The sequence below is a fragment of the Rattus norvegicus genome, chromosome 17 (genome assembly GCF_036323735.1).
Source record: "Rattus norvegicus strain BN/NHsdMcwi chromosome 17, GRCr8, whole genome shotgun sequence".
Classification (NCBI taxonomy): domain Eukaryota; kingdom Metazoa; phylum Chordata; class Mammalia; order Rodentia; family Muridae; genus Rattus; species Rattus norvegicus.
Genome location: NC_086035.1, coordinates 77,939,916 through 77,956,643, shown reverse-complemented (window position 1 = coordinate 77,956,643; position 16,728 = coordinate 77,939,916). Strand labels below are relative to the sequence as shown.

At 45.5% G+C, this 16,728-nt stretch overlaps 1 protein-coding gene across 1 annotated transcript in view; it reads left to right on the top strand.

Annotated features, from left to right (window-relative positions):
• Ccdc3 (coiled-coil domain containing 3) overlaps positions 1-15,496 on the top strand; it is a 103,673-nt gene extending 88,177 nt beyond the window's left edge. Inside the window, exon 3 of the mRNA XM_574081.9 lies at positions 10,394-15,496. Within this exon, the coding sequence (XP_574081.4) occupies positions 10,394-10,666 (273 nt within the window). The 3' untranslated portion in view covers positions 10,667-15,496. The remainder of the gene's footprint in view (positions 1-10,393) is intronic.
• Positions 15,497-16,728: the final 1,232 nt, after the last annotated feature.

Here is a 16,728-nt window from a genome sequence, read left to right as displayed (position 1 = left end):
CTACTCTGACAGAGAATTCACTCACAGCAGCCCAGCCTCTCCCGTTCTTAGCATTCAAACCCTGGTCATCTAAGAATTCATTCCCATCCTCTTCATCCCAAGGCACCCGGGCTGCCCATTTCAAGGGTGTATCTTTCACATGATGATCCAGAATGGTCTGATTTCTGTTGCTGTGATAAGCACCATGCCCAAAAGCAACTTAATGGAGGAAAGGGTTTATTTCAGCTCATTTTCTGGTCATGGTCCATCATTGAGGGAAATCAGGGTTCAAGCAGAAACCATGGAGGAATACTGCTAGCTGGTTCACTCATACTCAGCTAGCTTTCTTATAAGACCAAGCCCTAGTGAAGCCTAGGAATGCTGCCTCCCACGGTGGCCTGGACCCTCCCATGTCAATCGTCATTCTAGACGACTCTTCACAGACGTGGCCAGAGGCCCTGTTCCTCAATAGAAGGTTTCTTCAGAAAACCATATGCTATGTCAAGTTGCTTGCCGAAGCTAACTATACCACTGATCTCTTATGAAATACAGCATTTCACCCCCTCAAATGCTCTTTTCTCATTTCCAACATGCTCTGCTTCTACAGGATTTGACATGAGGATGTATAAAATAACCTAGCCAAGTAAGACAAGGCAGGATCAGGAAAAGAAAATTTACTAATTTCAGAAATCCTAAAAGTCAATTCCAAATATAGTCAGAACGAGTCAAAAATTAAACTTATTCTGGGGTATCAGAGACTCACAGGGGTGATGGTGGATCCCTAATAACACTCAAAAGATCATTCTCTTGCTAACTCATGCTCAAACTTGTTTCTGTTTCAACTTACAACTTTTCCTTCCATTATTCACTAAAGACTAAACATGTGCTTAGCACTGGATACAAAGATCTTAACTCAAAGGGTTCAAGGCCCAGGACAGAGTCAGATGAACCAGAAGAGAACAATGTGATACACTTAAATGGATTCAAGAGGGATTACTGGGCTCTGCCTGGAGGAATCAGGAAGGCCTCATGGAGGAGGTGACTGAAAAAAAGACTTGTAGAATTCAAAGAATGTTATCAATTATACAAAGATGTGAGGAAGGGTCAATAGAGATTTTCTAAGCAGAAATATCTGTGCAAAGATCTGCATGTTTGAGAAGCCCTACTATGGTCGAGAAGAGTTTTCAATCAGTTTACTGTTGGTCAGATACTCTGTCAAAACCTAATATATTAGCCAATTTAATCCTCCAGGAAACAGGTTTAGTCAAAGTTCTATGGCTGTGAGGAGACACCATGACCATGGCAACTCTTATTTGAAACAACATTTAATTGGGGCTTGCTTATAGTTTCAGGCATGTAGTCCATTATCATCATGGCAGTGAGCATGGTGGTATGTAGGCTACCATGTTCTATATCTGGATCCACAGGCAGCAAGGAGAGAGGGGGGGGGGCTTGGCTTGAGCTTTTGAAACCCCAGAGCCCACTTCCAGTGACATATTTCTTCCACCAAGGCCACACCTCCTAATAGGATACTCTCAAGTAGTGCCACTCCCTAATAACCACGCATTAAATATATGAGCCTATGGGGTTGGGGGTGGGCATTCCTATTCAAACCACCACACAGGTGCTATACACTATTCTATATGTGAGAAAACTTTGCCAAGGCAGGTTCTTTGACTAAGGCCCCAGTGTCTGATGATGGGGCAGGTCCCACAGAGTAACAAATATCAAGTATGTGGGGTGTCAAATCCTATGAACTAGGGTCCAATCCCAGTTTTGCCTAACTCTGAAGCCCCCTTTTATCAGGGTTGCTTGATAGCGCCTTCCTTGGCTAAGTGAAATGGGGGTAGGGCCTGTAGATGGGCTTGGACAGGCCAAATGGGGAGCCTGGAGCTCCTTACTCAGTGCTGTCCAAAGGGGGATAACTCTCACCCCAACTCTCTCTCAACTTTCTATCCAACCCCATGGCTACCTTCCTCTTCTCCACACACCTCACCTTCAGGCCACACAGCCTTTGCTTCTGTTGGGTGCCTGGCACAGAGAAGGCAATACTTTTGACTTTGGGTAGAGCAAAGGACCCACCAACAAGTCAAATGTCGTCACTGGCATCTCAGGCTGTCCATCCAGAGAGTCCTCAGAAGAACTGCCCTGTTTGTCACTTCCAAGGTTTGGGTGTTTCCCCAGTAGTTGTAGGTTTGGCCCAGCTTGAGGACTGCCTGCTTCCACACCCATATCTCCTCTTCTCTCCTCTCTTCTTCTCCTTCTCCTTCCACACTCTTCCCCTCTCTGGCATTAAACGATGATGCAGCAAGGCTAACTTTTCCACCGATTTGCAGAAGGGCCAACGAGAACTGTGGGTACCTGAGCCAAGGCCAGCTGAGCCCCTGAAGCATGGATGGAGCAATCCTGGCCTCTACTGTCTGCTGTTTCTAGACCTTCTACAGTTCAGAGTTGTGTAAAGTTTACTTCTCCATCTGGACTTTTGAAATTGGCCACAGTTCACTGGGCTGGAGTGCAATGACCTTTGGACAAAGATTACTGGTACCCTGGGTTGTGACCCACAGAAACCACATGTCAGTGTTCTAGAGTGGTATGAACGTGATTGTGGTGAGGGTGAGGGGTGGACACACAAGGTCCTTGAAAGCTCTGATTAAAATGTTCGTCTGTTCCTTGTCTTTCCTTCATTCCTCGGCTGTAGACCATCTTCCCTCCCAATCCATCCCGTGGTTAATTATCACATTTTCACCTCCATCGGTTCCTCCTGAGGTCTGGTTTCAGATACTCCCTGCTCCTAGCCTTATGAAGAACTGGATAGAAAATATCTTAAGCCCAAGGACCATAATGTCTTTGTGGCAACTACTCATCTGTCACTGTAGCACAATAAACACCACAGATACTATGAAAACATATGATTGTAACTGTATTCTCATAAAACTTTATTCATGTGGGGCCAGAGTCTGTGTTCGGTCATAGTTAGATTACCACTGCTTTCCATTTTTTAAAAAATCCTCCCCCACTTCCTTCTCATTTTGAATCCCAAGAACGGGAATGAGGTGTTTAAAAGGCAAGTTATTTGTCTGCCTTGTTACTTTTGGACAGTCCTTTTGTTTTTTTATATTTCAGAAAGTACACGTTGTCTTGTCCTTGTAGGTGGGTATTTAAATTGAAAGCAGCTGTGAGAAAGGCGCTCATGCAGCACATTTGTTAAGCCCACTACTATGAAATAGTGATTTTTAGATGCACTGTGCTTTTTTATTTTTATTTTATTTTATTTTGGTTAGATACAATGCTTACTGGTGTGTTACAAAGTAACTCGGGAAACCCTTCTACCCCTCACATTGCCTTGGCACACAATGGCAAGTATTTTGTTTAGTTTTGTTTGCTGAAGAGAGAAAAAGAAAGAAAGAGAGAGGGAGGGGGAAGGAGAGAGGGAAGAAAGGGAGGAAAGGAAGGAATCTAAGAAAGCTAAACTCGTTTGGAAATAGTAGGTGATCCCAGACTGTGACATAGCTACATTTCCTTAGCCTCTCAAGGTCTTTTTCAAGGTCTTGAAACCTTCTCACAGAACCTGAGCTTCTGGAGAAATGAAAACCAGATAGGAATATACCCTACAGAGGTTCAGACAAGGAACACTGCATAAGTGTGTCCTGTCAATGGAGGTGGCGACCAAAATGGCTGCACTAAGATCACTTGGCCTCAAGGATGTATCAGCAACCAATCCCACCATCCTCTCTCTCTTCAGCCTATGGTTAACAGGAGAAAGGCTTTCTGACTAGTTACTGGGGACCTTGCAATGCTTCCTACACATGTTTTTATTGAGATACTCAATGAAAGAAATATGCAGACCAGCATCTGGAAAATGTTGCAGGATATTTGATCACACTGTGAACCTCGAGATCGTGTTGGTTACTGGAAAAAAAAATCCTGTTGCTAGTTGTGGTGTAGCTCTGAGTTAGCAACCACCTTTAGTCCCTCTGGCTGGAATACAGACACACCCTTAGTACTCACCTTTAATCCCAAATGATGAAGGTAAAGGTTAGTTTGTAGAAGGAAGCACCTGTGTTTAAAAGTGATGTCTCATTGAGTGGCAGACGAAGTCACAAATCAGAGAAAGACTTCACAGAATAGGATATGCCTAACTCTCATGAGACAGGAAAGGGAGGTAGGGCACGAAGAAGGAGGGGGCAGTTTTACAGAGACAGGTTGCAGAGAGAACAAGCTAGTCACAGGTGAAGGCAAATGAGCTAGAGAATGAGGGGGGGGCCAGAAGATTAGAATAGATTGCCAAAGTTAGTATGAGGCCAGGCAGAGCAATTCAGGAGAAACAGAGAGAAGCCAGACTGAATCAGTCAGCTTGGAGAGGAGTTTGAGCCAGGATAGGTGGATTGACCAGTCAGCCAGAGTTCAAAAAGAGCCAGAAATGGTGAGTTTATTCATCAGTAAGTCTCAGAGGCTGCAAATGTTCTAGGCCTAGATAATACTGTATGGAGGCTAGAGGCCTCCAGGACTAGGCCTAGGTTATCAGAGTGAGGCAGTAAGGCTCAGAGACAATTATTAACATCAGGCAAATAAAAGATACTTTTATAGCAAAATACTCGCGATTAAATTCCAGGGGAAAGTTACAATAGGCAGTCTAATAACAGCATGATTCCAAATTTGTTTGAAATCTTTATGTCTCGCCTAGACCAGAAACCCAACCGTAGGAAATACAGACAGTAAAATGTCAACAATGGCTTTCTCTACATGCAATCGGAGATGATTTACACTGTCCAATTTTGGATTTCTCTCTCTCTCTCTCTCTCTCTCTCTCTCTCTCTCTCTTTCTGTGTGTGTGTGTGTGTGTGTGTGTGTGTGTGTGTATACCTGCTTGTGTGAGGGAGCCATGTGCACGGTGCACATGCATGTGGAAGTCAGAGGCCAACATTGGGTGCCTTTTTAAGTTATTCTCTATCTATTAACTACAGTAGTCCTTATGTATCTTGAACATTCATGTCATGTATGTATTGCATGGAGGCCGAAGCAACTTGCAGGAGATGCTTCTCTCCTTCCACCATGTGGCTCTCGAGGACAAAATCCATGTTAGGCACCTTCACCAGCTGATCACCTAGCTGGCCCCACACTTTATTTTTTCTTTTGAGACAGGATCTCTAAGTGGGACCTGGGACCCAGGGCTTGCCAATCAGACTAAGCTAGCTGGCTAGTCAGACTCAGGTATTTCTCTCTCTCTCTCTCTCTCTCTCTCTCTCTCTCTCTCTCTCTCTCTCTCTCTCTTTCAACAAGGTTATAAGTGTGCACCTCTGCACCTAGGTATTTACTTAGCATCTAGGGAGCTGAGCTCAGGTTCTTGTGTTTGAGCGGTGCCAACTTAACACCAGCCCAGTCTTGATTCCTTGTTTACTTTTTAATGAGTTGGTCTATCATTGGCTCGTGACTTCTTCAGCTTTAGAAAGACACGGCTTTAGAAGATAAGGAAGCATGGTGCCTCAGCGTCACATGTTAAGAGTCAGAGAGCAGTCTCCACCTCATGGCAGTTTGCCCATCTGCCCCAAAAGTCAGGCATTCTCTTAGCCTCATGGAAACTTCTAGAGAAAACTGTGCCACAGGCCAGGGGAGGTGCTTAGGCAGCTAACATGAAAGGCATCCAGCGTGAGAGGCATCTCCCTAGTTTTGCCTGGGGAAAGTGCAAGGGTTCTGCAAGGGTGAACTGAGGCTTCCAGGCTCCTCCCAGAATCCTTCTTGTTGGTTCTTCTTCAAAGAGAATATGTAATACCTGCTCCAGCCCAGCCCGGCTTTCCCCCCTCTGCAACTCAAATTACTGAAAAGAAAAGAAAATACCTCAGAGCTAAATGAGCAAAAAGCATATCTTGTTGTTTTTTTTCTTCCAGTAAATGTTAAGAGATTGAGTTCATTTGGAAGGATTCCACAAAAAGTAGTTTCTTTTTCCTTTCCTTTTCTTTTTTTTTTTAGGTGTCTCTTTCTAATTTTTAATTTTTTACTTATTCACTTTAGATCCTGCTCACTCCGGTCACCCCTTCCCATCATCCTTCCCACATTCAAGAAACCCAGGGGGCCCCGCCCAATCAGAAAACAGGAATTTCTGAAACGTGTTTGGAAAGCATAGTTCTCCGCTTAGGAACTCTCACGTTTGGGGGAGCGGTGATGGCTAGAACCCAGGGGGCCCACATTAGCTTTTATGGGCAACAGTTTCAGTGTGTCATGGTATTGTATCAATGCCCACGGCACCTTTGCTGAAGAGGAAAAGACTTCTGTGACAGTAGTCTTGGATTATGACTTTGCTACTGATGGTGTGGGACAAGTTCTGTGAGTCCTTTGATGTCTTGCTTTGCTCCTCTGCCAGGAGGGAGAAGCCATGAGGACCACGGGATGATGCACCAAGAAACACATTTAACTTTGCTTTAGAACTTATTTTTATCTTCACTACGCCCACCCCAACCCCCAACACAGCTCAGTGCCTCTCAGATTCATCTTGGCTTCTTCGGGCCATTATTAGGGCATTCTTGGCTGGCTGTGTTACTTGTGCTTTTCTTGCCCTGGAGTCCCTAGAATAGGAACTTCATTGCCCTTGGGTCTAGGAATGTTAAAGACTGGGGACAAGTTTTGTCCATGGTGATTGCCCATGTCTCGTGATCCCTCCAACTCAGTTCTCTGTGATGTGTTAGTCTAGCACATACTAATGGATCCTGTTCAAATGGAAAGACCTGGCTCTCTTGATCTGGTAGACCTTGCTGACCTTTTATCCTGTTCCTGAAGAATCTACCGGAACTCCTACACGGATCTCAATATAAGGAGAATGGTTACTAAGTGTTTATCCTAGCTACTTAACCAGTACACAGACCTCAATATAGGGAGAATGGTTACTAAATGTTTATCCTAGCTACTTAACCAGTATTCAGACCTCAATATAGGGAGAATGGATACAAAGTGTTTATCCTAGCTACTTAGACATATGGAATGTTGACATATATAGGTTGTACTTACTCATACATATATGATAGAAATGATATAAGTTGCTCAAGTTTCCTGTACCCACTTTTCTTCTCTCTCTCTCTCTCTCTCTCTCTCTCTCTCTCTCTCTCTCTCTCCCCCTCCCTCCCTCCCTCCCTCCATCTGTGTGTGTGAGTGTGTGAGTGTGTGAGTGTGTGTGTGTGTGTGTGTGTGTGTGTGTGTGTGTAGGGTATGTCATTTTGGCCAGAAGAGGGTGGTATTGCATATGTGGTCTCTCTGAAGCATTGGTATTCCAGAAGCTTGAAACTAATAAATGACAATTTTGGAACACTGGCTCATTTTTTTTCTTCATATATCCACAATTTCTAGGCAACAAGAACCTAAAGGTCAGTGTTGAGTTAGGTCTCGAAGAATTCGTGATCTGCCAAGGGCACGTAGACTCATTATCCCTAGTATGAATAACTGCAGGAGAGAGAGAGAGAGAGAGAGAGAGAGAGAGAGAGAGAGAGAGAGAGAGAGATTAGTATACCTAGATATAGTGGCATATGCTTCGAATCCCAGCACTCAGACCCTGAGGTAGGAAGATCAGGAAGTCACAGCTAGCCTGGGCTACATAATAAATTTGAAACCAGCTTGGGTTACATGAGACTGGTCGTTTAAAAAAGGTTCAGAGAGAGAGAGCTAAGAGAGAATGGTGCTCTAGGAAGAGAGGCCAAGGCATAGACTTGGGGATGGGAAGGACCACAATGAGCTGGTGGTGGAACCAGGAGACAGCATACTTTGTAGTTAAGCTTGTGGGACACAAACTGTTAGCAAGACTGGAGATGTATAGGTGGGTCTGACCTCACAGGTCCGGTTTTAAACCACCTCCCTGTCTTTTCAACTATTGGCTGACAATGACTTTAATACGTGTTAGGACATGAGTCCAAAAACTTTCTAGAAAAAAACTCATTAAATCTTCCAACCTCAGTGTTTAATCTTATGCTACATGTGAGAAAACAGTGTGTGCCTGGCCAGTCAGGCTTGCTGAAGGAGAGACTCTGAGAGGAGAGAAGCCAGCAAGAGTGTGTTTAGAGAATAGTCCTGTCATTAGAGGCATGCCTGGGGACAGGAGGGCAAGAGATGATGAAGGTCCAGTCAAAAGGTAAAACTATTTGTAATTCCAACTTCACTGAGGCCCCAGTCTAGCTCATGGGACACTGTGACACTGAGATGTCCCTTCAGAGATGTTCCAAGATAAGACAAGGGTCCCTGGAGCTCCTAATCCTGTGTCACACCTAGTCATTTGACTACACATGCTGGAGGGAAGGGAAGGTGATCCAGGGCAGCTTCCGGAAAAATCAACTGAGGACTGTCCACTTGTAACACTCCAAAGAGCTGGGAACAGACCTTCCAGTCCCAGAGGCAGTGTGGCTGGTGCAATGCACAGTCCACCACACTGAGGTCAAGAAGCTTGCCCGATGTTAGAGTGTGTGGAAGCTGAGAAGGGCAGGGTGAGAGACTAGGACAACCGGCCTGAGGGTGTCTTAGTTAAGGTTTTACTGCTGTGAACAGATACCATGACCAAGGCAACTCCTAAAAAGGACAACATTGGGACTGGCTTACAGGTTCAGAGGTTCAGTCCCTCATCGTCAAGGTGAGATCCAGGCAGACATGGGGCTGGAGGAGCTGAGAATTCCTAAGGCAGCGAGAAGACTAGATTCCAGGCAGCTAGGAGCTTTAAGGACAGCTAGTGTCTTAAATTGCATGCCCACAGGGACGTACTTCCCTCAACAAGGCCACATCTCCAAACAGTGCCACTCTCTCGCCAAGCGTATTCAAACCACCACAAAAGGGGACCCACTTAACCATATTGCTGTACTGCAGTGCAGGTGGCTAAGGCTCGATGAACACACTCTTCCCTCAGCACATGAGGGACACTGGTCCTGGTATCCTTCCTCTGATACCAAAGCCTGCAGATGCTCAAGCTCCTTATGTAGCATGTATAGTGTCGGCAGAATTTGTACACAAGCACCACAAGCACCTCTGGATTATGCTGAACACCTAACACAACATGCACAAGCAGTTGCTGGACTGCATTGGTTTCTGGCTCCTCCCCCTCCCCCTCCCCCTCCTCCTCCTCCTCTGTCCTCTTCACTGCTACATGGCTGGTTGAATCTGACGAGGAGGACCCCCCACCCCAAATACACAGATCCGGCAGATACAGAAGAGTATTTCAAGCAGAGGACAGTGACGCTCAGATCTTTGGTAGTACGGCTCTTGATGATAGGTGGGGGCAGATAATGTGAGTGGTGAGAAGACCTCTTACTTCCTTATGAGAGTGGGATCTAGCTTATAGCACAAGACTCAAGGAGTAGCCAGAAAGAAAATTCTCCATCTCTCCGTACTCCTGCCCCTTCTGCTCCAGGGACACGGCACTATCATCGGCTGCTCGTACATTCCCTCAGAGCATCCGATAAACATAGATAGGTACTTGGGATCAGATGCTATAGTCCTCAGATCAAAATGTCCACATCATCCTGTACTGAGCTTTCTATAGGAACACCAACGACTCACGCCTTGCTTCAGTGACGCTCCTATGGGGCCCCATTATTCCCTTAAAGACACAAGACGTGAAGCTCTTCAATCGTGTAATGACTTACTTTCCTCTAACCCTGTGCCTGCTAAATGAGTCTTTACGGTTGAGCTGCACTCGGGCCCTATGTGTGATTTTTTGAGTCAGGTCTCTCTTGATGAACATTTTAAAGATGTTTCCAACCCTTTAAAACAAAACAAAAACCTTGTGTTTGGCTTTACATTTTTAAAACATACATATTGGAGACAGTCTGGTTTAGCCCGTCTTCAACACCCACCCCACAAGGAGGTCAGTAACAAACAGCATGAAATGTTTGTATGGCTGATGGTTTGCACATGTGAGTGTATTTCTGTGAGATGAAGCCTCAGAATTACTAGGTCAAAGGATACCCAGTTTTATGTGGACAGAGTACATCTGCTCCTTATGGGGTCTACATATCGTCCAGTAGAGTTCTGCTGCCCACATCCTGACTCTGGCAGTCTATACATCCAAAGAGGACCGGGGATGCAGCTTGGAGCAGAACACTTGCTTATATGCCCGGGGCCCTAGGTCTAATCCTTACCACCCGCTAATACCCATAAATCTGTAGAAAATAATAACTTACCATGGCTTTAAACTGCTTTTACCTTCGCAAGCAAGGCTAAGCATCTGTTAGCATGTTCAAGAGACAATCATGGCCCCTCCCTGTAAACTAACCCATATCCTTGTGCATATGCTTAGAATATATTTTAAATGAAAATTCCTACAAAGAAGAGCCAAGTGGGGGTTCTGTTTGTATCTGAGGTCAGGCAGGACTCCTGGCTGAAGGCCATTGCCGGCGTCCTACCTTCTGAGACTCACCTGCCCCTCCCTTTGTTCTGTATCTCCCCTCAGCTCATGTGCTCCTCAGTGCAGAAGGCCCTGTTTGAGGAAGAGGACCATGTCAAGAAGCTGCAGCAGAAGGTGGCCACCCTGGAGAAGCGGAACAGGCAGCTCCGAGAGCGAGTCAAGAAGGTCAAGAGGTCTCTGAGGCAGGCACGGAAGAACAGCCGCCACTTGGAGCTGGTGAACCAAAAACTCAATGAGAAGCTGGGGGGCCCAGGTGCTCAGCAGCACGTGAATGCTCTGGGCCGGGAGCCCGAGCGCGCCCCATATCGGCATGGGTAGCAGGTGCAAGTGGATGCAGGCCTGCCTTGGCTGTGCCGGCTGACTGAGAGGACAGACAGATGCAGGGTCTATATACACACTTATTTCAAACTATAGGAGATATCCGTTAGGCATTTGGTAGAGGTCTAACTGGGTAACGTGGCAAGTCTTGCTTTCTTTCCCCTTGGGTGCTAACCTTAATGGCCACTTGGAGCATGCCCTCTTTCTGCCCTGGTGCCACACAAGAGCCTTAAAACTGGAAGGCAGTAGGATCTTGAGGCCCTCAGCCTCTAGAGAGTCCCTTCATTGGGGAGAGAACAGTCTAGAACCTCGGTATACACAAAGGTATCACGGGACTTGGCTTTTATTTCAGAAGAGAGTCAGTGTTGCGTTTCAGCCACCAGAGCTGGTACACACATGTACTGTTCTAAAACATTCCGGAATGTTCTACTCTGCCCCATGTTTTTAGAAATGGTGTCTACATGTAAATGTGCAGAACACCCATACTTCAGTCAGTATTTCTCCCACAGCTGAAGCATGTTAAGACTTAACGAGTTCATTACAGGTAAGGGAACCAGGCAAGGAGCTGAGGCAGCTAGTAATTGGTAAAGATAAATTATATCTGTTTCCCCACCCCAGCTCCCCAGAGCTGACATGATTACCTACAGGATGTTTTCATCTAAAGAGTAATTGCTTCTATGGACACACCGTATTTCATCACCCCATATTCCCAAATTGGAATCTAGCTCAGCCACTGTGGAGTCTTAACTTTGTGTTTGCTCAGCCTGCCATGTCTTTGAGTTCAAGGTCGCTGACCCCAACACACTGAGATTTTCTACTCTGCAAATAATGTCTCCCTGACTGGAGGGATACAGTAAGCTCTATGTTCCTACCTAGGCTCCCAAAGGGCTTTGCCCAGGTATTCTAACCCAAGCTTCTACGCAACCCTCAAGCCTCTGCCTGTAAATACGCATGCGCGCGCTCTGGGCCCAGGTTCCCCATAAAAGGTCTACGCATACCCGATGCAGACACTTTCTTTTAATCAATAAGGGTGCAGTCACTGTTCTTACCGCGGGCGGCCGTGTCAGATCACATCCCAGCTGTGTTATCAAGAAGCCACCTGAGCGGCTTCCGGTTCATCCCGTCTGAGGATGGCTCTCCCAATCTAATGCCCTTCCACACTGTCCCACCAATAGAAAGAATCCTTCGGCTTCACACGGTCAAGCACCCAGAACCCACTCTGGACACACGAAGCTGATAGAAGTGGTCATTGCTGTCACACCCTTACCTTTCTGCTTGTAGGAAATCCAGGCACCTCTGTGAGAAGTGCCTTGTACTGCCTGAGTATTGGTGAGGGTGGGGATAAATCTGTGCCCTTGGCTGGACAGGGTCTGGTGGGAAAGAACTTCTCTTGTGGGACCAATCGCCATCCCCTCCCCCACTCGGCCTTCAAGCAGTGCTACTCATAATACACTACATAGGTGTGCCCTCTCATTAATTCTCCCTGGGAACATTAAACTAAAGCCGTTTTGTTACCTCCCAAGGGAATGGTAAGCTTAGAGATGATAGAGCCATGACTCAGAGAACCGTGGAAGCCACGGAGGTCTTATGGTCTGCTTTTCCAATAAACATGAGCGGTGGTTCCAACGGCTGTAAAAAAAAAAAAAAAATGAGTGTGTCTTTGGATCGGGGAGGCTTCGGGATTTCCAGCTTCAGCCTGGAAAAGTCATTTAGAGCCTTTGGGGAGATAGCTGGAGTGACCCTGGAACACTGAGGAAACTGTTCAAGCCTGATCTTCTGCCCTTCCCTGATGGATGTGGCCCGAGTCTCTGCCCCCCCCCACCCCCAGGTTCACATCCCTCAGCGCACCTGGGCTCCCGCTATGCTGCTTCCCCAGGGACAAGCGGTATCATTAATCAATGTCTTCAGAGTGCACCAGAGTCTTGCTAAGGAGACTTCCCTGGGTCCTATAATCTTCTGCCTTGTCATCTCCCCACAGCCCTTGTCATCTCCCCACAGCCCTTGTCACCTGTTAATCATACCAGTGAAATGTTTAATGTTCCGTAAAGGGCTGACTCCAAGCATCACTCAGAACATGTGACACATTTTCTCTAGTCTGTCCTAGCACCTTCTGTGAAATGCAGGCTATTGCTTTATTTCCCTTCAAGGTACCAGAAGACAAAATGAATTTTCCCAAATCGATAGTAAGCAAAGAACAGGTAGACTCATTTCCTCTTTAGCCTCATAGAATTTTTAAATGAGAGTCCCCAGGAATGTGGTGTGGACCATGGTGAGTGTGTGGATGAAGCTCACAGTCTGTTGAATTTCAACGTCTTTGGTGGATTCCCACTCGGGACACTGTCTCTGCTGTACTCTTTACTCCAATATAAACACCCATTTTAAACACCGGGCTGTATTGCATGGTAGGACTTCAGCCTGGTAGAAGTTACTGGAATCCTTGCATCAGGAGCACAAGACTTATCTCGTTGGAAGAGACAGACTGAAATTCAAATCACAATGACTTCTGATCACATGGCTGAATCAACGTATTATAGTCTGTGAGTTTTTTTGGTTTTTTTTGTTTTTTGTTTTTGTTTTTTTGTTTTTTTTTTGTTTTTTGTTTTTTACCAAAATCAAGCACCCTAACTGGCTTGGCAGTGAACACCTATAATCCTACAGTTGGGAGGCAGAAGCAGGAGGAGCCTGAGTTTGATGTCAGTCTGAGCTGTGTAACAAGACCCTGACCTCACAGCTCTCCTCTAAAAACAGTAGAGCAACCCAGTTTGTATTAGATTTGTTTAAACAGGACATTTCAATTAATATGAAGGAGTGATTCCTATTATCCAACAGAACTGAGGTTTTGGGACATAAAAGGTCTACAAGTGCAAACTGTACAGACAGTGAACCAACACTCAGTTCTGCCTTTGCCCCTCTCTGCCCCCGCTCATATGCAGAAGAGGGACAACCTCGACTCCTTGTCCTGAGATTGGCTGGAGGACTGGGCTGTCACTCAGGTGTACCACACAGCTCTGATATTCTTTTATGTCTTGGTTATGCCTTACATCTTTTATTATGGACGTCTACCAGCAAGGTCCAATGTGTGTCGCAGTAAGGAAGTTTATCAGACAAGGGAAATGAGCGAGGGTGACTACAGTCAATCACAGCACATGCTACACATGGATATAGAAGTCACGAGCCAATGATTTTGTACATAAATGTGACATAATCGAGCTTTTTGGAAAGAGACAATTTGGTAGGTTCACATTTAATTTTCGCACTCACCCCCATATGAGTTTTTGGCTCTTTTCCTATATGCCATAAATCTTTTACTTAAAAAAAAAATGCGTCTAAGCGTCTACCTTTCTTCCACACAGGGGAATCAGCTGTTCCTCCAAATTTACAAAGAAACTGTAACCTCAGTGTGCTCCCTCAACCCTCTCAGCTCCTTCACTCACACCATCCAGGATGGCTGTCTTCCTTGTCTCCCACCATCAAGGGGAGGCCTGTTTCTGCCTCCTTGTCTCCCACCATCAAGGGGAGGCCTGTTTCTGCCTCCTTGTCTCCCACCATCAAGGGGAGGCCTGTTTCTGCAGGGTCAGTAAGATTCCCCTTTCCCTGGTGATGACATTGTATGTGTTGTAAACAAGCTCAGATTCATATGTTGAAGGTAAATTAGGAGTTGACGAAATGAGAATGCCCTTCCTATTATGGTATTAACAGCTATACAAGCAGGAAGAGAGAGAGAGAGAGAGAGAGAGAGAGAGAGAGAGAGAGAGAGAGAGAGAGCGAGCGAGCTGGCTGAGCTGGTACCATTACATTGTTCAATATATGATGCCCTCTACCATGCTTTTGTGGCCACCAGATAATCAGTACCATGTCCCTAGGCTTTCTAGTCTCCAGAACCCTGGGATAAATAATCTTGTATTAATGAATCACCATCTTGGGTATTTTGTTATAACGACAGAAAAAAAAATGAAAATCTAATTCCAACATTCTTCTCTCTAACCTAATCTTTATTACTGGGGGTGCCTGTCTTTTCCTTCCAGACATTTCCAGACCCTTGCACACCATGACATACCGAGAAGGAAACATACCATCCCCAAGCACAAAAGTGGCCCAGGATGGAGTAGAACTCCCTGTACTATCCTGGTTCTGCCCTTTAGTCCCCAGTGAACACTCTGGATCTCTGTAAGCGCTGACTTGCAGCTTCTACCTCTCGGGGCCTCTTCAGGCTTCTGCTTTCAGGCAGCAGATGCCAAAACTGCCTTCTCACACATTTTCTCAAACTCTCACAAAGAAGCACCTGACTAATGTATCACGAAGACATTCTTCTTCCTGTCTCACCCCCCCCCCATCTCCCTGACCACTGCTAAAAGACTACACTAGCTTTCACCAACCAATACTTACAAACTCTAGTAACAAAGCTGCCCTTAATAAAGTATCTATATATGTAGTTATCCAAGTCTAGACCAGTGGTCCCCAATAGGACCTTCTCCTGTAACGTAATTAGTCGCTGCTTCTAGCTTTAGAATGTGGCTACTGCCATGGGCTGGAGAGGTGGTTCAGCAGGTAAAGCACTGGCTGCTCTTTGAGAAGATCTGGGTTCGATTCCCAGCACCCACACAGCAGCTTAAACCATCTGTAACTCCAATTCTAGGGGATCTGGTGCCCTCTTTTGGCTTCTGTGGGCACTGCATACATATGGTCTACAGATTTACATGCAAGAAAAAGCTCCATTAATACTGATAAGATAAAAATAAAAATAAAATTAAAAACAACGTGACGGTGTTACTAAACCCCAAAGTTTTCACTTGAGTCATTAATTAAAAACTTTTGTTTTATTTTACTTTTTATACGTGCTCTGGAACACATTTCCTTTTGAAGCGCTGAACACCACTCCCTGGGAAGCACAGAGGTAGGCAACTTCTGACGTAAAGATCAGAGACCCCTGAGGGAAATACTCTTTCCGGCACAGAAAACACATAGCATACTGAACGTCTGGAGACAGAATGGGCGAGTTAGCTGTAAAAGGGACCGGCAAAAAGTTACCCAAATGAGCGGTCATGGGATTGCATGAAAACAATGGCCTGACTAATAAACACCAGACTAGAACTAACCCTAGAACTAGCATCAGTCCATCTGATCTGGCAAAAGTCAGATTTTAGTCTCCATTTGCAGGAAATCCTAGCACTTCAGCTGATTCTCAGAATGATCAATGGCAGTTCAGAGAGACCCTTGAATAAACAGAGGTCAGGAGCCCTGTTGAAGCAAAGTCCTGTGATAACACTATAATGTGCTCTCAGTTTTCCTAGACTTGCACAAAGGGAGCTTCGGGTTCTTACTCAGTGTATACAGAGCAAGAGAAACCCTCAGGCTGCCGTGGGGTTATGGTCCTGATGCTGAACTGTATCTGGGACAGAAGTCAAGGGATGCTCATGGATAAGGGGATCAGATAGTTCCTAGTGTCGCAGTACAAGTCCATCTCTTGGTGTGCCTCACTAGTCTGTGAACCTATTCTGAGTTTACTTTTCCTAACTCTTAAGTAGGGAGCTAAAATACATGCTCTACATTGCCAAAATGTCCACATTGATTTTCCAAGCCTTAGAGCTAAGGCTGTTGCTGTTATGTCAGGAATGTTAAGAGGAAAATCTGAGTTTTCAATTATTTATAAATACTAAAGTAGACTAACAATAAAACCAACCAGGAAGTCAATATCCTACCAAAGAGAACAGAGACAATGAGTTAGGAAGCATTTAAGACCGATCCAAGGGTTGCAAGGTACAGCAAACTGAAGTGAAAAATTCAAAAGAGGAATTTAGTGACAAGTCTGAATGGAGGGAAATGAAGATAAGTGAATTAATTATCCAGGCTCAAACAAAGAAATTAAAAATCATGGGCAAAGTAAATAGAGCCTAAGAGATTCATAGGTACCATCAAGCGCGCGCGCACACACACACACACACACACACACACACACACACCCCACACATACACACACTCACACACACTTACACATACTCTCATGTCCTCACACACACTCACAGACTCATACACTCGCTAACACACACTCACACTCTCACACA